Source organism: Trachurus trachurus (assembly GCF_905171665.1).
Source record: "Trachurus trachurus genome assembly, chromosome: 14".
NCBI classification, from domain to species: Eukaryota; Metazoa; Chordata; class Actinopteri; order Carangiformes; family Carangidae; genus Trachurus; species Trachurus trachurus.
Genome location: NC_139903.1, coordinates 19,266,990 through 19,293,027, shown reverse-complemented (window position 1 = coordinate 19,293,027; position 26,038 = coordinate 19,266,990). Strand labels below are relative to the sequence as shown.

Genomic DNA, 26,038 nt, shown 5'->3' with positions numbered 1-26,038 from the left:
GGAGCTACAGTAGTCTGAGTGGGTTGCAGCCCTCAGGAAAATATGCTGAGGGAATATCAGCTGACCTAGTGACTTACAAACCTTTGCTCCATCACCGGGCTGCTGCACCTCAGCTTTTTATTTAACTCACACCCACAGGACCTGGTAGCAGCAGCACTGAGAGAAAATTTTCTGGATGCCATCCCTCATGAAGGATTACTTTTTTTCTTTTTTTTTTCTTTCATGAAATTGCCCCAAGATTCAGGATGGATAGGTTCAACAAGCGTTCACCACTATTATTAGCTTCTCATTTTCATATTACTTCCAACTAGTCTTTTCAGCAAGTTCTTTTTGACAGGAAAATGCTGCAGCCGCCTGGGAATGCAGATGTGATTATTATATTATTATATTAAAGATGTTAAGAGTAAATATAGAGTTCCTTCAAACTCGTTATTCACTCAGTTAATGTTATTGGACCTAGTAGTAGATTATAGTGTTCTGCAAATTTTGAACAAGGACTTCGTTAAGTTTATATATATATAGCACTTTTCACAGTCACAACGTGTTTTGAGTTGCTTTCTGAAAGTTTCAAAGGAATTCACAGACCGTTATCGCTGGTGAAAGATATCAGTTTATAGAACAATTAAAACAAAGATCATATCAGAGGCGTATATGAATGGCTGTGATGAACTGCAGCTTTTTCTGTTTTTTTTTTTAATTGTATCATTTGAGTTGTTCAAATAATGGTTTGTGAAACCATGCAGATAAAATATGATTATTCTTCTTTATACTCCTTTTCATTTCAGACTTGAGATTTTGTGGTGGCCTTAACATTGTTTAGTTGTATAATGAATGAATTAAACTACATAAATAAATGGTGTTGCATGTGTCAACTGCATCATGTCAACTGACAGTGGAACAAATAATAAACATGATGAAACAACATCTTTTTAGAAAAATTGTCATGATGCGGTTGCACATCGTTCATTGCTGTGTTGATCCCATGTGGATCGAAGACTATTTCAGGAAAAGGTTTTTCTATTTTCCAGCCAATAAAAGTCTGTTGTTTTGAGGTTTTTTTTTTTGCTACAGAGATAAAATTCCCACGAGCAATGCTGCTTATAGAGAAGACTAAATTGGATGTGACATTTCTGTGATTGTCTGTGTGTCACAGCTCTTTGCGCGTGCTCCCAAGTGACAAACGTATCCAAAACGCGGCCAAAAAATGGGCTGAAGCAAAAGTATTTTAACTCTGATTTGACCTGGCCTATCATTGTATTCCCCCTGTTTGTGTTCTCATTTACCGTCTGTCTGCTGGGAGCCAGTAAGCCTGTATGACTGGACTGTAAATAGCAGTAGAAGCCCATAATGAAGCCAATGATAGCAGTATCATGGATTTCCAATGACTTCAGTTGGGCCAATTAAAGTTATATGCAGGGTATAATTATGTATTTTATTGGTGGGGAAGGAGAGATGGCTTCAGTAATGACATGTGGCAGCTTTATAAGCCTGCACAGACCCTTCATACGTCAAAGGGAAGAGGGAGGAGGCAGCCACTCGTCCACAGCTGTCCACTTGTGTGTGTTGGACGAATAGGATCGTGTGCACAGATTTAAACTTACTTAAATCATTAGTACTTGAAATTAGACTCTTTTGTGTTGCTTTAAGAACAGCATTTGTGTCCTAAAGTTTAAACACTGCAGCTCATATGCCGTGGAGGCTATAACTCACTAACACAAACTAGTGTCTCTACCCGTCAGAAACATTCTGCTGACCTTCTCTCATGGAGAGGAGTTGTCCATGTTGTTGTGGTGCAACAACAGTCGTTATTACACTCATTATTCACACAGCCACACAGTCAGTAAAATGAAGGCTCATGCTGCCTCTAAAATTACACACTTCCACATTCACGCTCTCTATTTTGAGAGCACAAGCACATTCACACTCACCAGTGTGACAACATGCACTGCAGTATGGTGGGATATACTCAAGAAAGTGCACTCAATCACGCATGACACTTCTTACCCTCAACATTCGCCATCTTGATTACATGGTAGGGGTAAAGGGAGGGACAATCAGTGACATGCATGAATATTAATGTTAATCTGCACTTTGTTTTACAGATTTACTTTGTATTTTCCAGGTTTTGAGAACCGACATGACAATTTAAACCGCAAAATACCTGGTGTATGTCAGCCTTTACTACTTGCATTTATTTCTGCCTAGATCTAAAAACAAACTCTTTTATTAAGTACTTACTAATTAACTTCCTATTTCCATGGCAGCCTCCAAGTGAAAGTGGTATTCAAAGGTGAACTATTCAAAGCTGGCATTTAAAGTTGGAAAGCTTTATCAATTTATCTTTGAGCGACTCACTTCATTAAGACTGCGTTACATCAGGCTTGTGTTTATCTAAAGAGGGTTAAAGTCACTGTACACATGTCATGTTAATATCAAACAATTCTTGAACCTGCATGTACCATTCTGCTATGGGTTTTATTACCGACTGAGGAAATTGAACACATCAGTTCAAAAGGGTAAACAGCCTTCTCTGATTGTACACAGACTCTCACTTTGCTTTTATACTGTATATAAATGTATTCTTGGCCTCATTCCCTCTTATCTGTGTGCATACTGTACGGTACATCAATAAATCAATATGACCTTCGATCTCACAGTGTTTTTACAGATGGTGGTCCCAAGAGAAGAACAGAAAAACAGAACTGGAGTAATTTACACAAGGAGCAGATGATGTCAGAGCTGATCAGTTTAAGGAAATTGCACCCGCATCAAAATTGTTTGTTTTCCATATAAACTGTAGTTTCACTGATTCACTGGGATGTGACACTTGGTGTTAGGGTTAGCTCATTAAAAAAGGGTTTGATATTAAAGTATTTTACTACAGCTCACTCGCAGCAGTTGTTCAGAGATGGGAAAAAGTATTAAACACGGCATTGAAAATAGTCTGAGACTTGAGAACACACTCAGGTGCTTCACACAGAAACTTTGAGACTTGTGGGAACTCGGAGGACCGCCTGTGTCTGCTGAGGCAGCGGTTGCCAAGGTGTTTGATTAGCCTCGTAGCCCTGAGCGGCCTCATCAAACGGCTGTGGAGATAAATGGAGTAATTGCCAAATCACTGGCTGCTCTCTCCCTCTGTGTTTCCTCTCTGACTCTCTCCACACTTCGACTCCCAGTGGCATTTTACTGTCGTCAGGCGCCATAACTTGGCTAACTTTGTTTTGTTTTTTTCTTTTCCTTTGTGGTTCTGTCATATCTGTCTCCAGAGGGCACAACCTGTGTGTGGGATTTGTTCTTAAATTGTAATTAAATAGATTAAGTCATTTAAGAAGAATAAGAAACAAGGCACGGCAGCAGCAGAGTCAAACAGCTAAAAACAGCATTGAGTTATTTGATATGACTTTTTCCAACATGCATAATGACCACAGTTATAGTTACAGTTGTGTACTAAAGTTTAAAGAGGCAGCAACTGCTAAATGTTTGAAGAGCAGAGTTTTGACTGTCAAATAAAAACTACTTAGAGGTTAGATTCTCTGCCTGAGCCTGAGACGGGACTGGAGCGGGTCTATGTTGCACAACAGATTTCTGTTGTTTAAAAAACCTGGAAATGCAGTGTCAAACCGAAATTTGAACACCAAACTTAATGACAATGTTGTGTTTTCATCAGGCTCTGGCTCGTAAATACAGTTAAAGGGCTCAAGCATGAACAGAACATGCAAGCCTGCTGCTGACACCAACCTGTCGATTCATAAGAGGACACAAATCCTCTTATGGATCAACTAAACCCTCACAATAAAACACAAAAAAAGGTGTTCAGTATGGACCTTTAAGTCTAAATCTGTTCATTTCTGTGGGCAGATAACATCTTCCATCTGCCTTTTCCCCAATGAAGAGTAAAATATGACTATAATGGTTATACAATGCTAAAACTGAAATATTCAAACCCATACCTCCAAATAAATAAAGATATATTCTAGATGTTGCCTACCATTGAGCCCAGTTAGTGGTGTAAAATATAAGTAAATATGTCTGCAGCCAGAGACCTTTACAAAAACACTTGTCCATGTTAATTAGCTCTAAAGAAATCTGCTGACCGTGCTCAACAAGGACAGATTTAATCATTACTTGTTCCTTACATTTTCTACATAGACTCATACAGCATGATAATTAGCAGGAAGAGAACTAAAATAGCTTGCAGTGAACATGATCAAGACATGAAATATAATAATAGAGAATCTCCTCAATATTATGCAAAAAGAAAACAATCTTTGATTCACAGTTTAATCCCCTTTTAATGTGATCAGTCCTTTTACATCCTTTCCCTTCATTTCCTCTATATATTCTTGTATTTTTTTTTTACTTCTTTCTTTCCTCCCTCTCACTTAAAACGTCTTTTTCTTGCTTCTGTACCTGTTTCCTTTCTACCATCAGTCACCATTATGTTTCCATCTTCCTTCATTCACCATCATTCATCCACCCGCCCACCCATTCATCAGTCCATCCATTCAATCTTGTTAATAGATAAACAGATATTTGAAGCGTCTCCCTCTTGATTGGGCCGTACATTTTCCACATTAAAGCTCCCATGGGTGCCATGTCTCCCTCTGCCTCTCTCAACCGCTCTCTCTCACTGACGTTCTCAGGCGAACATCTTTCACAGCCCTCTGTGTAAGCAATTACTCTTCATCCTCGCCTCCATTCATTTACATCCTTTCCAGCCTTGTGGAGTCAGAGTTCATTACTGTCACACACCTGCAGTGCTCTTTCTCATGGATGGAAGGAGGGAGGAGGCGGGTGGGGTGGGAGTAAGGACAGGTGGTGTTGTGAGTTGTTTTAAACTTTTCAAGGACTCTAGTATTCTGATATCAGTTTGACCACAGACCCCCAGTTGTCTCAGGTTTTTATAAATTCTATGACGTGGAGTGTTTAAAACACATGAGAAATATCTCCTTCCAATCCATCTGCTATCTAAAGTGTTCCCTTTTTTGCAGTAGGGCCACAGGAACACTCTTAAGGATCCCCAGGCCCCTTTAAATGCTTGTATTATATAGGGAAATTGGAGAGAAACAGGAAATGGAAGAGAAAAACATGTAGTAAAGGATGCAGCTAGCAGGGACAAACCTGCTGCTTGGATGTCAGATACACAGATGGCCGGTCCGCGCCTGTGTACAGCTACACTTGGGCTTTGCCTTTGTGAGCAGAGGCAATGCTCCTCTGACGTCTGCTCCCTCTATGTGCGCGTCGCAGAGCCGCACATACAGAGGCAGCCTCTTGGGAATTATGTCAAATGCAATAAAATACCAGAGTATTCTGTGCAAAGCGCCAGTCAATTTAAGCACATGCTTAATGGTCCCATGAAAAACAAAGAAAATATTTTCATGAATAAAAAAAAAAGAAAAAAAAAAAAACCTAGACACTCCGGACAGGACGACAGGACGTAAAAAGTGGACATGTCCGTCTGTTTGGTCACCCTTTGCTGCTTTGTTACAACATCACAAAGTTACAGTCCTGACAGCAGTTTTCAGGCTCAGTTTTACAGGTTGTGTGCATGTCTCTTTATACTGAGGCTTTAACACTTTCATTGTGTTAATATTAGAACGTAGACCTGATGTATAATCCAAAAAGGACATAAACCTCTCACTTTATTATAATATGTGACCTTTAATAAAGAGCTGGATGATGATGACAGGCTTGGATAAGATCATTTTTCCTCTCCAAAAAGCAGCACAAAGTAAAGGAGGAAAATTGGATGTAGGGTGTGAAAGTAAAATTACACTATATTAAATAAATGGTGAAAAGCTTAGCAGTGTTTGTTCATGGAAGTTAGTAAAAATGTTTACACTTAACATCTTATTCATGTCTTAATTAAAACAGCAAATGACGGTAAATGAATGTATATGGTGAAAACTCCTAAATTGCTCCTTAATATGTCACAGAGTTGTGTGTCCATTGCATCTCACTGTGTATAATCACAGAGAATATTCTTAGAGCTGTAGAGTGTTGGAAAAAAAGTCACATTAGCAGAAATCTGTCAATGTGTTGCTTTGAAGTTGCAAAACTAATTGGTTTTTTTTATAATTAGTCTTACCTCAGTAAGTCAATACAATGTCTCCACACAACAGAGAGCTGCACATTAAATCAAGGTGCTCAATTGTCCAAACAACAGCTCTTATCCACTTCTTTTCATTGTGTTTCAAGTGGCATCAGCATCAGCATTCACCACTCCACCACTCAAGGTCTCAGAAATAAACATTGTGTAGATTTTTCAAGTGTGAAACAACAAAAATAAAATATAATATAAATATTTGATTTTATGTGTTAGGAAATACAATTGTCCATGGTTCAAGTACATGCAAGTGGCACAAGGTCACAGATCATGCAGCAGACTTGTGACATGGTAAAATAAAAAATAAAAAAAATAAAAAATAAAGGGCCCATATCATGCAACATTCACTTTATACTGGTTTTGTAGCGGTTACATGTGTTTCCGTGGCCTTTTTCTGACGCCTGGAGGTGAAAAAAGCCTGTTCACTCATTATTCACTCATTGATTGCTTCACTTTTTTGAGATCGTATGCTAAATGGGCGAGTCACCCGCTGAGATATTTTCGGAACAGCGACAGTAAGGAGCAAGCAGCCCAAGTCTGCTGCAACAAGTAGCATGCACTAGAATTAATTTTACTTCATCAGAGCCGCGCAAGGGACAGTGGCTGGAGTTTCTTTGAATGTTTTTCAAATTTTTGGATTGGGCAGAAAATAGTCAGCCAATCAGAAGAGAGGCTCAGAGCCTCCTTTCTTCTGATTGGCTGACGTTGACCATTTGTTAGTAGAGCTTGTGAGATAGACACATCTTTTTATGGATTAACATTTGGAAATAAAACACGGTAAAGTATAAAATATGAGACCTTTAAGCTTAAACCCATCACTTCCTGTGGGCAGGCTACATTTCCCATCAGACTTTGCCCCAATTCTTTATCATCTCAGCAGATACAAGATGTTTAAAAAAAAAATTGTATGCAGATTCTCTCTTTATGATTGTATTTGTGTGTTCGTAGTGAGCTAATTTCATCGTCACCATCCTCTGTTAGCACCAAGCCTCTTTCACTGGATATCATCTGTCGCCAATGGCATCACTTGGAGGCTGACAGCTTAGTCACTTTCTTATCTCCTGTCACGAGCACAAAACTCATTTGTCTAAGGACTACATGTCACCTTCTCCCTACTGAGTCCTGTTGGCAAACATGAGCTCTTTTACAGGCCTGAATTCTCCCTTGCTCTGAAAAACGTATGAAATCCTCCTTATCCTCTCTTGCTAGTTGTCATCTTACTCCTATCAAACACAAGTACTACCAGCACAGATCTGAGCCCTGCTCCCTTCGCTGCTGGCTGCTTATAATGCTAATATAAGCATTACATTCTTCTACTTTGCATGTATTCTATGTCAGGTTGACACATCACATCAGCTCAGTTACAGAAGTGTGGTGTACGTGTGCAGTGTGCACATTTTCTATAGGAATGGATAAAGCAACAAATTCCAGTTAGTAAAATTAGTCATAATTAAATTACACTTCACAGAGAGAAGAGTAAGTAAGCACTACATTTAGCCAGCGCCTTTAAAAAAAAGCATAGATATCACGAAGAGGAGATAAAACGAGGACATACTGTACAGTGAAGTGAAAACAGAGTAAAAACTACACAGACAAAAGTATAAACAAGTCACTCCTGACCTGTCCACAGGTCTGTGTGTACGGCTGAGGTTATTTTGTTCCGTAGTTTGCATTACCACTGTTCACATACATGAATCTGCTATGGACTCATAATCAAACGTCAGACTGACTGAATGATGCAGTATCTGATAAACATCCAGATCAGTAACTGCAGACAACACCGTGAATGAGGAAGGATGTAATTACCTTAGCATTAGGCAGCAGATGAATCAACACAAGTATGTTGTGTTGTGAGTTAGTCTGTTTTCTTATTTAGATCAAGCATTGAAAATATCCATTTAGAGGAAAAGGCAGAGGTCAGGCGAAGCCAATAGACTAAGCAATTTAACTGACAAGACCACTTTAGGTATGTTAAGAAATGAAGAACTCAGGCAGTAACATAAATCTTTCAGCTCAGGGATGTTGAGAGGTTTTAAAGAGACAAGGTTAAAGTTTTACCTTTTCTCCTCACTGCACAAAGAATCTAAAGATCCTTGATGTCAACATCACAAACAACCACAACCAAACAAAAAGTCAAAATCGCAGCAACAACTCAGCACAACAACAGAAACAAACAGCCTGTGATCATCAGAACCCACTTTGATTTCACTCTTTGGCTCCTGACAACGCGCTCAGACTTTTGCAGACATGACGGGCCCAGCCGGTCACTCACCCATCACTCGGAGCCTCTCGGCGCCCACCACCACCTCCTGCTCGTTAGCGGAGAAAAGCAGCTTCCCAGAGGTGGATTTGACTTCAAATGTCTTGCCTCGTGCTTTAAATCCACTGGATCCTGAACCGAACACACAGAAAGAGAGAAGACATCAAAGAGGAGCGACTTGGAGCCAGAGCTGATTCCTTACTGAATTACCTCAGTATTTGGAAACCTAAAAAGAAGCCAAGTGAAAGACATGCAATGTGTCCTGCAGGACCTGCTGACTTCAGCAAATAAATACTATTTTCTTCTTTACTTCAAAAGCAGAGTAAAGTCACTGGTTTCTTTCCTGTAAACAAATCAATCAAACACATGTTATAAACAGTCAGATCTTAAATAATGATGAAACAGAGAAGGTGTCATGTGCATTGTGTTATTACTGTTTTGGTCACTTGTGCTATAATAATCTATTAACAGGAATTAAGAAGATTTTCCCTAAGCAATATCATGTAAACACAGCAACCTGAAGCTGCATTTCTGTGTCAGATGCAGTTCTTTTAGCTCATGTTTTGGTGTCAACCAACTCCTGAGATGAATATCTGCTTGCTTAGCTGCCAGGTGTTTCACTCTGACTTTGTCTGTTTGTAAAAGCAGGTGGGCAGGGCTAAGTAGAGTGAGGGCTAGGTAATTCCATGAGTGACTTTTTTATATATTACACAGAACCACCTGATCCGTAGACCTATTTCTTTATAGGTGTGTCTTGGCAGGAGGTAAGGACAATTGTATTCCATTAAGGTGAGCAGGTCCCATGTCCTGGTTTAATGCGTATTAAACTCATATGTGGCTCACAATGACAAAATGTCATATTATCATGTGTGTTTAGTTGTATTTTCACATATTTAAAAAAAATATATATATATATACCTGAACATACCACACACATGAAGGGAACCCAAATTGGGAAGCAGCTAATACAGGTAATACTCAGAAAATTAGAATATCGTGAAAAAGTTCATTCACTTCCCCATGATTGCGAACTGTACTGAACCAGACAGAGAGCTTTTAAAGGCTCAGGAACCCTTTGCAGGTGTTTTGGATTAATTGGCTGACAATTTGAGCTACAACATTGAACTTTTTCACGATATTCAAATTTTTTGAGATTCTGATTTTGGGGTTTTCATAAGCTGTAAGCCATAATAATCAAAATTCTAACAAATAAAAGCTTGAAATATCTTGCAATGCCTGTTATGAGTCTAAATAATATATTCATTTCACCTTTTAAGTTGAATTACTTAAATGAATGAACGTTTTCACGATATTCTAATTTTCTGAGTATTACCTGTATGCTTAACAAAAGAGCCACACACATTAACAGAGCCACTGTTCAAGCCTGCATGGTGGAGCCAATGTTTTTTTTTAAGGCTGAGGTGGTAAAATCTCTTAAAAAAGGAACAGGCTTTTTGTTTAAAAAAAAAAAAAAAATTAAACCATCCATGACATCTAACTTCCTTATACAGTAGTGAATAGGAGTTACAATACATTAGTGCAACTAGTTCATCATGTAAGAACAGTGAGAGTTAACAGAGTATTGACAGATGGAGGATGAGCAGTTTTAGCTCTGACAAATCTGCCAGCTGTTTTGGAAACATCAGCTCTGCGACAAGTTTATGTATCTACTTTGATTCCATCCAAAAAGCTGTCAGTCAACACTCCCAACCCCAGAGAAGCAGAAGTAACAGACATGTTGAGAGGAGTAAGTAAAAAACTGTATCATTCAGATGTGGTCAGTTGGTGAAAGAGGTTTCCCTCATGTTCCGGTCCTCACACTTCACTGAAAGTGCAGAAAATTTGCTCAGACTTGAGGCCAAAACTGTGAACAGTGTCACGGAACAGAAAATGTAGACAACTTCCTCCAACTCAAATTGCTTTGTCTCACGCAGCGGCAGAAAACACTTAGCGCCGGGTGTGACTGATTGACAGACGCGCAATTGATTCTGTCACTCTGCATCTGCAGTTCCTCCTGACACCAACAGCCGTTTAGTCATCTATGAGACACATCTGCGAAGACTCCGTCCTCCTCCTCGAGCCCAAAAGGCAAATGTCAGCACACTGTTTAACGTTCGAGACACTTCCTGTGCATGTTTGCACAAAGTGATTTCCAATTCACCATAGACGGCCCATCTCTATTAGACTGTGACAGCTGGAAAATGTGGGAATGTAAAGAAGAAAGTGCGATGGCAAAGTTGCGGTGCAGTGACTGAGACTAGTACCGTCACAGTGAGGGAGAAAGTTATGACGTGCTAATGTTTAATGCTGGAAATGAAGAAATGACTTCTGACAGAACAGTCTGAACTCCCCCGAAGGTTTCTGACATGAATCTAAGGAGCTGTGAAATGAGTAAAATGGTTGGAGATAAAAAGAAACTCCAACATATGATTCTTGTTCTCTCTTAGTTTGCTTTAATCGTAGTTTTAATGTGAAATACCGGATAATTTCACCTCATTGGATCTGAAGTAACTCTTCAAATAAAACAATATGGAAATGGAAAAAATCATGATGGGTGATAAAAAAGATCAGTTTCATGGCAATAAAATGCTAAATGTGTCCAAAGACTCAGAAAAAGTCTCTTCACTGACTAATAGAAGGTATGAAAACCCTGCATGTTGTGCATCTGTTGCAGCTGATGTCGTCAGTGTTGTTAGATTTTTCTTAGGTTTGATGTTTTTTTTGAAAAACGTCTCAATCATATCAAAAAGAAAACATGAATAAAGTAGATGAAAGCAGCTTGTGTTTCTTCTTACCTGTTACGAGTTGTGTGAGCAGCTGGTTGTTGCTGCCCATGATATTGACCGACACGTTTCTGGACGACTGCAGGAACAGCGGCCGACCCTGTGGAGAGACACAGGCACAGTTACTCATTTAGTTTGAGCTGCAATGGTCATGAAACTATGGAGATGTAAGGAAGCCAATCTGCACATATAGACTTCTTTTGTGGCTCATTGCAGCTTGGGGCTTATTGGGCTTCTATGATGCATTTCAAAAAACCCGCTGATAAAATATCTGGCCCCAACTTTACCCTCGTGTTAAACTAATAAAACCAAGTCTTACAGCTCTTTGGAGACACATGTTAGGATGTGGGAACTTTATCCAGCCCACCTCATCAAAGCATGCTTTTCAAAAAACATCATTAAAGATGATTCTATGATCTGCTCTGTGTTTGAGGTCTGAGGTTTATTCGTCCTGAAATGCAGACTGCAGGAGCACACTTTACATACAACCCTTTCTGCACGATTCCAGTTCTGTTGTGACTTTCTGTAAATATGAAGTCTTTCCCCTTGACTCTCATCAAGTGTCAGGTGCTAAATGTGGGAGGTGATGTTTTTTTCCCAGTAAAGCAGCTTGAGATAATTAATGGATGTTATGATTTGTCAATGGACAAGTTCAACTGAATCGAAAATTGCATCTTCATGAAAAAAGTGAGGAATAGCAGTTGCAGAGCCACATTTGTAGGACCTAAATTGTTCTAAACATATGTGGAGCGCTACATAAACCCTCACCAATTCACTAGGGGATGCTATAGCGAAAAACTTGGGTTCTAAAGCCCTGAAACTGTGCAAATCTGGTCCCGAACACCACCAAGACCAAGGAGCTGATCGTGGAGAAATAAAACTGACATTCATCCACTTTACATAAATGGGGGCTGTGTGGAGAGGGTGAAAACAATCAAGTTCCTAGGGGTCCAAATTGCAGATGACCTGACCTGGAGTGACAACAGAGACAACAGACCACAGAGCTGGTAAGGAGGTCACAGCAGAGACTCTACTTCCTGAGATTTCTTAGAAAGAACTGCCTCCTACCCAGAAACTACTGGTGGCCTTCTACCACTGTTGCACTGAAAATATGCTGACATACTGTCTATGTGTGTGGTATGCCAGTTGCACAGTAGCAGAGAAGGCAGCGCTTCAGCAGGTCATATCTACCTCTCAAAAAATCATCGGCTGCACTCTACCCACTTTGGATGAACCTTTTGGCTCCCACTGTCTCACAAAAAAAAATCCTCAAAGACAAAACACACTCAGGTCACTGTCTCTTTGAGTTAATGCCCTCCGACAGAAGATACAGGACAATCAAAGCTACGTAGAACAAACTGTTTAGAAAACAGCTTTTAACGCCAAAGCACAAATTGCACTCAATGCTGAGTGAGGCTGTGGGTGGTGAGTGGGAGTGTGGGAATAGAAGGTGAAATAGGTAAAGGACAGTATATTGTATGTTTCTTTTTGTGTGTTTTATGTCTTAATGTTTTTATGAATTTGCACGGCAGAAGACACAATTCAATTTCATCATTGTGGAAATGACAATGGCATATCTATCTATCTATCTATCTATCTATCTATCTATCTATCTATCTATCTATCTATCTATCTATCTATCTATCTATCTATCCATCCATCCATCCATCCATCCATCCATCCATCCATCCATCCATCCATCCATCCATCCATCCATCCATCCATCCATCCATCCATCCATCCATCCATCAGCAGAAACGAGAGACTTTTGCATATCCAGTTAAAAGTTCTTCATAGGGGCTTTACAGTAACAGTTAACCAGCATCAGTTATTGGTCTGAATGTGCATCCCTAGTACACAGCTAAATTGAGCTATGGTTACAGCTTGACTATGCCTTTTAAATGTATAGCTATCCTTTTCCCACTTAGTTACCTTTATTTACGTAAACTTGTTAAACTCGTACACTGAGGCAAGTCTCATTTAAAGTGCAGACAAGAGTACAAACAAAATACAGAACAGATATACACAATAAAATACAGTAAAGGACAGAACAGAAGAGATCAGAGGAAACAATGTATTACAGTTTTTCTCAGTCGCTTTGGTGCTTTTCTCACATCACTCTTAACATTTGCACAACAGTTAGTGCATTTCTCATAACAATTATTGCAAACTGCAAAACCTAGTGGATGACCTGCAAAAGCGCGTCACTTGCTCAAAATGGATTGTCCATCCCTCAAAAGCCAGTATTCATGTCAATGAAACTGTCAGTGTCGTCAAAATGAGAAGTCCTGACACCATCGTTTATGAACAAGATAGTCAAATGGCTTTGTCATGTTTTCATTAGGACACTTTATTCTCTAAGTGTTTTCCAATGCAAAAAGTGATATACTACCTGAAAATGCTCCAGACAGCACTATACACTACTTGTACAGCCATGTGAAAACTACAGTAAAGTTACACATTACTGTATTTAGTGGAGATACTGAATATGTATGTTTCACATTTCTACTGCTCTTTGCAATTCTGATTTGTTCACAGCGTTGTGCAAAGAAAAAATACACTACAGTCATCTACAACAAACATAAGAAACACTCTTTGGGTACAACTTTACGTAAACAATGTTGCAGTACATATAGTAACTGAACCTACAGAGTACTGTAAATCATTCCTGCACATCCATACGTTCCTGTCACATTTTCATCTACATCACTCTGTCAACTGTAGCGATTGAAACAGATTCAATATTCCCAAAGATACAGTAATGTCATCCTTACATTGTATCTCTTTCAACCTTATGCCATTGTTTGTAATGGGCTCAGTCTCTTCCACCTCTGTGATGCAGAGTAAAATTACAGTAATGTACAGTACATGTACTGCATCAACCCAAGGGGGCAGTTGTGGGTCTGAGAAGTGAAGCTCACTTCCGCGTTCAAAAAACTGCAATCCCCCCGGCTTCCTTTGGGGGCTGGTGTCAGAAGGGAGCATTCCCCATAGACCCCCATGTTAAAATCGCCGATTTTACATCCTCAGTAAACATGTTAAAAGCCTGGTGTCAGAACGTTTTTTATTCTCAATCGATAGTTTCTACCCCCGCACACACTCTGAGGGGGGTGAATTTTTTTTTAACTCTACCGTTTTACTGTTATTAGGTTAAAACTCTGGCCAATTAGGGCGCGGAAACGTTGAGTGACAGGTCCGAGCAGCTCCGTGGACAGCTGCTTCGAGGCCAGTGGGCGGGTTCTCGGCCGGCCAATCCAACATGGCGCTGTTCAGGCCGCCATATTTGAGTCACAAAAACGACTCCCCAAAACCAATGGGTGACGTCACGGACGCTACGTCCATTCTTTTTACAGTCTATGCATCAACCATTATCACTGTAGTGTACAATACTGTAAAAGTGCTTCCTACTTGTAAAATGCTGTAGTACAGTACCGTACTGTAAAGATGGGAAATCTTTACTGTGGTTGCTGTAATACATGACAATACAGTAAATCTGTTCTCTAGTGAAGCTGTAAGTCTAAATGTAAATGTAAAAAAGTTCTTGTCCCACTGTATCTTACAGTAATGCCTGACACAATGACAGCAGTGCAGATTGTTTAGTGCTGAATTACTGTCCAATACCATACATACCTGTTGTTCCTTACTCTAAATGTTTGAATTCGCAGTGCTTCTCCCAACATTTAAAATTAGTTTGACAGATTTTGAAAACTAGTTCAACAATTTTGTATGTAATGACTCAAGCAATGAAATGAGGACTATTAGTTTTTTAGGGAAAGACTATTCACCGTTCAAAAGTATAGTTCATTTTGACTGACATGGAATAAACAAATGATAGTGTTGTAAAACCGCAGAGAATTGTATGAGAGCAACTGATACATGTCCAAAAGCATTTGCAATTTGTTCAGAGGAAGGAGAAACTGCTACTATGATGTGGACAAATGACTACATGTTGTGGAGGTTGAACTAATAGTTATGAGAATTTTTATTCTGATCTGAGAATAGCACCAAAGCGACTGAGAAAAACTGTAAGCACAGAGTACAACAGGCAGGTACAGTATATGCTGCCTTTCAGCTTCCTTCCTCTGGCCATATTGTTACATCACACACAGACAACCATCAAACAAATTAGCTAACGGCTAGCTAGCATGTCGATCGGTGAAAACATGGACAATTTTACAACGCTGTGCATTTTCTATGTGCTGAGTAATTCAACTCCAAACAACATTATCTGGGTGTGTTAGTCTGATAGGACTAACAGAAAGTCATGCTGCGACAATCTTGTTTTATTTTGCTACTTTCGTTCTAGTCAACACAGTTTGAGACACGTCACCTGACTGGCTCCCATGCTGACTTGAGAGTTGGGTTTTGTGAGCTGGGCCGGCAAAGAAGTAGGAGGGCACAAACACAGAGAGACGTTCATACAGATGTACGACTTAGCAGACACACAGAGTAACTGTCCGAGTGAAGAGTCCTCAGCCTCCACTCTGTTTGATAACTCCTATTTTCCAGAGAGCAATCTGTAATGCTGATCACGTCGGACACTCTGCTCTTTCTGTGCCTGACTAATCTTCATGCCTCAGTCAACTTCTTAATTAGAGATAACAGCCTGACCATTGTGCGGCGTTCACAGCCGAGGAGGGATATGCCTTGTGTGTATATTACTGATAACATTATGGCTCTTGCCAAACTTATTGAAGTTCCCACAGTAAATACCGCAAATGTATGATATACAAGCAAGAAGTTATTACAATAACAATGTGCTGTGAACTGAATGTAAAACTGACAGGAAGTACGACAGGTGTTGATACATGGAAGGCGTTACTGTGGCGACAATTACATCAACATTAACTGTGGAGTTGTTAAGACATCAGGTTCAGAGTTTATGTGGGATCTTATTATTTCTTTAATTTTGACGACTAACATAACTGTTAATTTTCCAGAATTACTGCCCTATACAATGAAACATTCATCCATGTAACAGCCAACACTCAACCACTCAACAACAGCAATAAAACACAAACATTATGACCCAACACAAGCATTTTGTTAAACATAGTCTGCCCAGCTGAGCTTGTATCATAAAATAACTCATTATAATAATTATGAAGGGGAAAACAAACTTTTGCAGAAGTTTATGCTTAGATTAACATATTTAAAAAAGATCATACAATATCAAACAACTTAGTAAGAATGTAGTTATTTGGCTCATTGTCGACTGGATGTGTACTGAAGCTGTGGGTGCTGCTGGGACCCAGTGTGGGAGAGAGCAGTCACAGCTAAATTGATATAGAATAGAATAGAATAGAATACAATAGAATAGAATACAATAGAATAGAATAGAATAGAATAGAAAATACTTGATTAATCCCTTGGAGGGAAATTCAGATCATCAAGTGATATGATAGCAATGTATGAGCCCACATTTGTACAACATATCTGAACTGTGCTTGTTTGTTGAAATCGTTTAATTGAGAGAAGAACAGTGCGTGGTGATTGTAAGGAGGCACAGTGTTTCTTTGAAGTTCTCAAGTTCACTGCCAATTTCCAGAGGTTAATCTGAGGCTCTTCCTTATTCCTGCGTCTCACACCAGTGCACAATTTAGATTTTATGAGTGCCCTTGAGTAACAGAGTGGCTAAAAACCACCCAGCTGGGATCTAACTAAAACTTCCTTCACACTGCAGCGAGGCACTTGTCTGACAAACCCAACATCAGGCCCAGAGAGAAAAAAAGATATCAACTGGAAACACAGCAGACGGATGAGAGGAGAAGAACTGAGGCTGTGTGGCTCCTCGGCACAAACACAACACTAGCCCCACTTGTAAAGCTCTTTGAGGGCCCCTTGAGCTTAGGTGGACCCCCACACATTTGCCTGGCGATGTGGGTCTTTCTGTTGCTGTTTTATACGGGTTGTGTTTGGCTGATGGATTTACCTCTCTGTAGGTGGTTTTTCCATGACCTCGGTGAGATTTCACCCAGTTTCTCTCACGATGTTCAACTTGTGTCTGCACGCCTCGGTGCTGACAACACACCACACACTCATTAGCTCTAATTACCTGCAGCTGTGCCTAGCTCAATAATACAGAGGAGACTTCCCTTTTCGATTTTTGTCAGTGAATTCAGGTTCATAAATGAGAACATGCCAGGTTGTCCAAGAAGTAAACACAGTTCCTGCTGAACAATCTATTTCATTAATCAATTCATTCAGCCATTAATTTGTCCACCATCTCATTTGTTTCCTTTTAATATACAGATGCAGCAGAGCCTCATTTAGTGATGCTTCCAAGAACAATCAATACATGGCAGTATATCAGATGCTCAGCTGTCAATCAAATAAAAGAATAAAATGCTCACAAAATAACTTGAAGGTGTCAACAGGGGGAGGATCTATCACATCTGGGTGTTGGTAATAAATTAATAATGAGTAAATCTACTAATATATCCATGATTTCTTCGGGAACATGCGCTTCAACTGGGAGCAGCAAAGTCTGGCAGCAGCTCTGAGTTTTTACTCGAACCCAACCTGCTTTATTTCTGTTGTGTTTCTGTCGTATTTTGTCAACTACTGATGGACACTTCTGTGAGGAGAGGAGGTTCTTCAGAGAGGAGCGTCTTTCATTGAAAATGGAGCAAGTCTGGAGGATGCCATCCTGTTCCAAGAGGTGCTTTCATGGTTGTTGTGTTGCTGGTCATGCAGAGTTGGCTTTGAGGTGGAGATGTACTTTTGGGGATTAATAAAATAATTTGTATTCGTATTTGTATGTGGTTTCAACAGCAGTAGAAACAGTCGACTCAAATTAACTGGACCGTGAGCTCCATGAGAGGCATGCTGGGTAAGATGGCAGTTAATGCGATGCTACTTGGTTTGTGTAACACTGACATGTTGTTGCTCTCCACGGCATCAAGCCTGAGCTTCAAAACCACCAGCAGCAGCAGCATCTCTGTGGAGTAAAGCATGACTAGTTTTCACAGCAGCCACGTTATCGCTCCATCTCTTCACACTGTTGATCCTGCCACAGTCTCTCCAAACGCCTCACAGAGGCTACCGCTCCAGTCTTCGGGGGCTGTTTGTGTACAGTACATGCATTTAGTTTGTTGTTGTGTGGCACTTCTGATCCTGCCTGCCTCTTCCTCACTAATGCAGCAGACCATATTACTCCCGGCAGGAGGCTTCTCGCACTGAGCGGAACAGGCAGACGGAGACGAAGGGAGAGAGAGTGAGGGGGAACGGTGAGAAAAGACGTGTGGATTGGAGTTGGTTAAAGAAATATTCGAGCTGCTCCAAAGGCTCAAAAACCTCAGTGTTTGAATTAAACCTCAGTAAGTCGAGCCAAAGGAGCAATTTTCAGCAGCAGAACGTGGAGGCTGCAGCAGAAATCCAACATGGACTAATCAAAATCAATCTACAGCTTAGTATCCAGGCTCACCCTAGTGGTGGTGTGAAACAGTACCAGTGTTTAAGCAGTGGTGGCTGTTTAGTTAATTAATGAGTTAATATATCAGGTAAAAATAAAGCCCATTGGCTCTGACTAGATTCACACGTGAGGATTTGGTTATTTTTTGTCCGATTAAAACTGTTGTCCTTTGTATTGTTGGTTTGTTCGCTTTTATTTTCACAGACAGTATGCAAGTTAGAATAATTACATTGATACAAGGCAAGCTAATTATCAAATGTGTGAAAACTATAGTGTTTACTATTTTAATAGTGACATGGAGGAAGCAGAAAGAAGCTGTAAACCTGTTTGTTTACACATCCAGTCGATATGAATTAACATAAAAAATCATAGACAAAATGTGAATCCACTATTCAAAGTGTTAAACTGGGAGGCAGTGCACACTTTCTGTTGCTTCTGTGTCATAACGGTATTTAAAAGTCTCGCAAATTGTAGATCTAAAGGAAGCTCTTTGGTGGCAGGATAGAAAGAGAGGAAATGCATAAACTTCAAGTGATTTTATTACAGAGGTGTCTCAAACGCATCATTTTGCTGATCCACAGCAGCTCATCAGTCAGCTCCCCTAGCGGTGCTCCTGCTGCTCCTCTAAACTGAAAGAGCACTGATCTGAATCTGCTGCAGGTACTTCACACAGCCCCATCAAATAACCCAGCCATGACTTAACTGTAGGACCTAGACCTGTTTTATAATCAAAAGAGACATGGAGGTCTTTCTCACTTTAATACAGGACCCTTAACGGGGGAATAACTGGGGTTTTTCCCTCTGTTTCGTTTATTTATGTTGCTCCCTCCGTCCCTCTTCTCCTGGACTGACCACTTCCAATCCCATCACCACCTCCTCCTCTGCATTATTATTCCTCTCACCCTGTCTGCTGAAGCTACCAGCCATCTATCCTGTTTCTGTCCTCTTGTGTTTATATCTCCCTCAGCTCTACTGTTTTGTATCTTGTCTCCTCTCTTACTCCATATCTGCCTGTTCATTTCTTCCCCCCATTCTTCTCGTCGTTTTCGCTTCCACGTCCATTCTACTTATCTCGCCAGGATTTCCAGGACAACATTTTGATTTTACAGCAGTAAGAAAATCAGTTTTTTTTTTTTTCACTTTTTTCATGGACAAAGATGAATTCAGCAGCCTGCAGCTACATACCCCAGCATTATTATTCTACTAACCACAGTTTGCCATTGACTGGCACTGCGGCGCGTGAACACACCTCAGATCTGCTCCTCCTCTCACCACGTGACGAGACAAGCACTAGACAAGCACTTGGTTTTAATACACTGCAACCATGTTGTGCTTGTTTGAGTCTGTGTTGAACTTGGCTGCCTCCCACACGTCACAGTCTGTCAGAATACACTCGCCGACTTCCTATCCCTCATTCTAATTCAGCCCTCCTCCATCTGTCTTCCTCTTTCTCTCTCTATTACTGACTTCTCCTTCTCTGCTCCCATCCCTCATCTCCATCCCCCCGTCCTCACTCTCGCTCTCTGCGCTCCTGTCCCCATCCCTCATCCTCCCTCTTAGCTCGCGTAAGGTCCTAGACAGCAGAGATAAAGCGTGCCGCTCTCTGGCATATCTGTCCGCTACCTAGCTATTATTACTGCAAGAGCTGAATAGACCGAGGGGGGGAGGGGGGAGTGCTTCTCCCTTTATCGTGCCCATCTCTTAGTATCACTGACATCTCCAGGCTTGGATCCTCCCCTGGCTTCGTTCGGCGGAAGCTCCTCAGAGTCGGAATCTCAGGACAGACTATGCAGCTGGTTCGGTAAACCCCAAAGATTCACTGCAAGAAAACAACTGATGCTGAAGTTGTGGCTCCGAGCGGAGACACTGGAGACGGCGTGTTAATAATGCTGCCAAGGCTGTTGGCTGTTGTGTTCGTTTTGTTTCCCCCACTGAGACCATCTGTTTTGAAACAGGTGCACCGTTGGGGCTGTATGTGTTCGTCATGATGTATTTTCTTGTCTTGTTGTGATAAGACGTGACATGAAATTACATGGTTTATGATACAACATGACACATAACAGAGGTGTCTCCTCCTGTTTTTTTTCCTGTCACAGTATGGCATAACACAAAACAACACATGCAAATACACAAGTACAAAGGTGGTCAATAAAAAAAAGGAGTTGACCAATTGATTGTTTCATCTGAGTGTTTTTCAGACATATCCATATCAGCATTACAGTACAGATCTGTGTCGGCAAACAAGAACTGATGTGAAGACTGTTTTGCATCTTCAAACTTTGCAGGTGAACTGCAAACTGTCTGGATTTAGTTTAGAAGTGCCTACAGAGCAAATGTTTAATTATTCATTACAGTCTTTTGACCTTTTTCTATATTTTATTTACATTTTCCAAGAGTTTACTGCCGTGCTGCACTGAGGCCATTTTGAATAATAAAAGTTATTTATTGATTAATTGTTAACTCTAGTGCCTCCATTACATATATATACCATTGCAATTTTTCACATTGGCCCCCAAATCTCATATCAGTCAGGCCTGAAATAAATAGAACCAAATAAATCAGGCAGATTTTTTCTTTCACCCCTTCCAGGTTTCTGAACACTGACATCCACCATTAGGTCTCTGTTAAAGGACATGAAGCAGTGACACCAAGAAGGCCCAATTCTCCAAATTTGGAAAAAGATCATACAAACTGAAAGTCTAAGAGAGGCAGCTGAAAAGTGTTTTAATGCACGGGCATTTGGGTTTGATCTTTAGACCATGTTGACTTGCTGGGGACAACAAGGACAGGGTTGCTCCTTCAACTCTAAACAATCTGTGGAGGTTTTCTGGACATGCCCGACCAAGAGGAGAGCCAAAGGCAGAGCCAGAGCAAATGAGACGGACTACAACTTCTATCTGACCTGGACATGCTCCAGTATCCCCCCAGGAGCAGTGGATGGAGAATAGAACATTTTGGCTTCTTGGCTCAGTCTACTGACACTAGAACCTGAGCCAAAATACGAAGCAGGGAATGGACAGATGATTTTCAGCTACCCTGCTGAAAAACTTAGGTGTAGTTCCTACATATACCTAGTTTCATTCTACAGGTAAGGAAACTGTGTTTAATTCCTTATTACAGCAACATTTAGACACTTGGTAAGATCAGTAATTGCTGTGAGGATGTGTAAAGCTTCCAGAGTGAGTCGCAACAGAACTGTGTATTTTCCAGGGTGTAAGACGTTGGCTTCAGGACATCAGGCTTTCCCACTCAGAGTCATTAGACACTAATCTCTTCACACTACTGCGCTATCTCACCTCATGTTGAGCGTTGTCATCCACACAGTGTCACATAGCTCACTGTGTTTTGCTGCTGTGGCTCATCGGTACACGAGAAAAAATAAATGTGCTCGAAACAAATTTACACATTCACAGTTTTGTATTAATTTGGGAAACGCTGTGTGACACAGCTACTGTATATAGCGTTGACACGCTGCTAATGTGATGAGTGCTTCTGCTGGTGCTGATTTTAACTGTGAGGGAGAGAAAGATCGTGTGTGTAGTGTTTATGCAAAGAGGGTGTGTAGTCGGGAGTGTGTGACTTACTGGTTTGGACTGGATTTCTTTGGCATAGAGGGGTTGGAGGAACTCGGAGTCCCCCTCCAGTTTCAGGCCCTTCTCTGTTATTTTGAGGTTGCCCATGCCGTCCTGTGAGGGACAAAGACACTATTAGTTCATAGGGAAATATCAGCAGGTCATAACTTCCACATGCAAACATCCTGATTCATGTATCAGTGATTTGCATCACTGATCCAACTGTCCTCATGGGAATTTCATTTTTCCACCAGATGTTGGAAACCTTCCCCTGAGAGGACTGCATCACATCACATCATCTCTGCAGATTCATCAGCTGCTTGTTCATCCAGTTCTAAACATCCCAGAGGTGTTCTACTGGGTTCAGATCTCAAGTTCACCGAATTCAAGCTCTTATTTTGTGACACAGAGCATTATGCTGTTGTAAGACAGCATTAGAAATGTTTAATCGTGACAGCAACAACCAGTGGGATCATTCTCCTCTGGCCTCTGTTAACTGTGTATGAAAACACCACCAGCTAAGAAGTTATGCTATAACCAAATACCACATATTTTCTTCATTACGATATTTGCTGTGAACATTAACAGAAGCTCCTGCTTCTGTATCTTCATGGTTATATGAACTGCCCTGCTGCCACATGACTGGCTGACTGGATAATTGCATTAATTGCTTAGTGAGAGGCTCAATAGAATTTGATTTCTTTACATTTTCTTTTTAAACATGTTATAGATGACCAACAAGTCCAGGTGTAGAAAACTCTTTTAAATATCACATTCAGGTTGTGACAATAAACACTGACTTATTGATTGAATAAGTTATGAAACAACAGAAGAAGATATTTTTACAGGCTCAGATGAAGCTGTCACCGACAGGTACAATGTCCTGAGGCTAACTTAGGTAAAGTTTTATTTAGATTTTCCTGATTTGTGTTCTTGCGCATCATCAAGAATGAGTCAGTGCCTGTGGGCGAGCCAAGACTCTTCACTCTTTCATCATGTGTTTCCTGCCAATATGGTGCAGATCCGTGAACACAAGTCCAACACCTGCCACTTTATTTCTGACACCTGCAGCTTCATAAGAAACACCTGGTTCTTTATCCTTGTGTGCGGTATGACTACGCGTGGGAAACATTAAACTTATAATCTCACACACCTGATGGAGTGAGATGAGATGTTACAGTGCTACCATGTAGAAACTCACCGTGCACTGTACATTGAGCGTCTTATGCTCATTAAACCATCTCATTAATCAGATGCCTTAATCTCTTAATCTTTCTTAATGCTGTGGTTTGACTTGTGAATTAGTATTACAAACTGATCCATTAGCATGCATAGTGTACATGTTGCATATATAAACAGAACCTGTGGTGGAACATATTAAGTTGGAGATGTCAGATGTACTTGGACCAGGAACCTGTTGGGAAATTGGGCAACTTCATATATTAATTAAAATGTAGTTTTATGTGTGTATAATTCTAGATGTCACGTAAAAGCATGTCAATGCCGCAAATATACATATTTAGACGTGCATATTTACAGTAATATGCGTCGCATATGTTGTTCATTATAGAATTATAACATAATGATAATATAAATGACCATATGATATTAATAATATAATTACATATATTCTTTGTGTTATGAACTATCTTCATCTATCCAGATGTGATAATGACTTATTCCCTCTTGATGGTATTATGTCACCGTGTCTAGGGGATCTGGGGAGTAAGGGAAAACCAGATATCAATTTATGATTGTTAATTAATTCAACTTAAATACAACGTAGGCTATTATATATAGCTATCATATACTCACTAAAAAACTAAACTAAAGTTGACACCAAACACCCTCCCAGCCACAGGAAGTAAGCAAGGCCACCATTGGTGGCTCAACCCACACACACACTCTAGAGCTGTCTGCTGGCCCACTGGCACCACTGCACATCTGCCTCCAGCTTATATGTGAGGCCTAATGCAGGTGCAGGCGGGGCGGAACCTGGGAGGACAACACATGCAGCACAGCTGTAACAGATTACTGTACATAGAAACATTACTCTTAAAAAAGGAAAATATACTGTACGTCATATATTACATTTATATGCGGGTTGCATGAAATCTAAAGATTGAATAAGTGTATCTGCAGACTGTGAGAGGTATTTTCATCTAAGAGGAGGGATTTTATTATACGTAATTATTAAATGTAACAGTCTCAGCTGAAACAAAATACTGTTTAGAGATGTGACAGTGATGTGTAAGGGGGTAATGTCATTTCACATGCAGGAGATGTCACTTCATCATCGAGTTATGAAGGATTTAATTCACCTCACTGACCCCAGTTTGGTTCTCAGCGTCTTTACAGTATGAACTTAATTATTATTTCATCAAAACAAAAGTTAACACGTCTGCAATTTGTACTGTGTTGTTTTACCGTCTCTAATCATTGGGACCTGAAGGATAATTTTAGTTTCTCTCTGTGGAAGCTGAGCTCATTTTTAATCGACGCAAAACAGCAAATGCTTATGCATGTTGTGTTTTTGTAAATAAAGTGAGTTATTTTAAGGTGACAGCAGGCAGTGAATATTATTTCATTTAAAAAATGGGTAAATAAATTAGTGTTGCAGCAGCCTAGAGGCTACAAGAGCATTTGGACTCTCATACATGGGAGGCTGAACTTTGCAAGTTCACCTCAAAAGTCTACAGTCTAGAGGACAGGAGGACTTTCTGCAATATGAATCCACTTCAACAAAATTCTATCTGACTGTACTGAGATAAACTTATTTAAAATAATGAAAACAACACAATCAGTCAAAGGACCAATACTTGTCACATCCAACACAAAACTAATTTAGATTTCTGTTGATTACTTAGTATGCTGTTTGTACATACAGTACTGTATACTGTAATCAGGGATGTCTCAGCAAATCAGTTTTTTTTTTTTGTTTAGCTTCATCTTTTAGACTAACTACCAGCAACAAATACAGGTATAGGCTATACAAGGAATAAATTCAAATTTCCACAAAGGGGTCATTTGAATAAACTGACTATATATATTTTTTTATCTGAATGATCACTTTCTTGCCTGAAAGAAAGTCAAAACCTAATGACAGCTTTCAGTCTGGCCCAGAATCTCTGCTGTTTGGTGTGAAATGCATTCTGGGATATTTAGCTGTCCCAAGTCTGCACAAGCAGCATCTTGATAGATCCTCGATAAAGTAAGAAAACCTCTGGATATTGGATCTAAACTTGGCTGGATGTGGACTTGGACTGAACAGTGCTTGGCCAGAAACTGCTGTTACAAAGCAGATTGAGAAACAACCACTGTCTTTCATATACAGTGTTTGTTATTGCCCTTTTTCCCCTGTTATCTTATAAAAAGCAGGGAATCAGTCACTTGGCAGTGAGTCAGAGGTATTGCAGCAGTGTTACAGTACAGCGTCTTCCATTGTCTCAGCTTGTACACCAGAACAGCTACAGACCAGCGGATATCAACCGGGGATGATAAGAGGAGATTTAGCGAGAGGAGACTGGCTCAGGGACCACTTTGATTCAGACATGATTCGCCAGGCTGACGCTTCACATTCCATCCGGTCATTATATATATATAATATGAGATCACCTGCTGGATTTTTTTCAAAAGATAGGAGGCGTAAGAGTGAAAGAGAAAGAGAGAGAGAGAGAGAAAAGCCAGCTATCTTCCTATGTGATCTTTTCCTGCAAAGACTTTGTTGTTTTCCCGCCGTCTTTTTGATCCCCGGGGTTCTGACGAGCAAATGGAGATCAAGATACCTTGAAATCCCAAAGTAACCGAGGATAGTTTTCAAGCCTCCCCCATGTAATCCCCCCCCCCCCCGCCCTGCTGTGTAAAACATATCGAAATTCTGGCACCATTATAGCGAGAGGTGGG

At 40.3% G+C, this 26,038-nt stretch overlaps 1 protein-coding gene across 1 annotated transcript in view; it reads right to left on the bottom strand.

Annotated features, from left to right (window-relative positions):
- Positions 1-26,038, bottom strand: part of sgcd (sarcoglycan, delta (dystrophin-associated glycoprotein)) — a 172,669-nt gene that overhangs the window by 54,857 nt on the left and 91,774 nt on the right. Inside the window, exons 3-5 of the mRNA XM_083986303.1 lie at positions 22,148-22,249; positions 11,162-11,249; positions 8,379-8,498 (exon numbers count right to left, since the gene is read on the bottom strand). Of these exons, the coding sequence (XP_083842429.1) occupies positions 8,379-8,498; positions 11,162-11,249; positions 22,148-22,249 (310 nt within the window). The remainder of the gene's footprint in view (positions 1-8,378; positions 8,499-11,161; positions 11,250-22,147; positions 22,250-26,038) is intronic.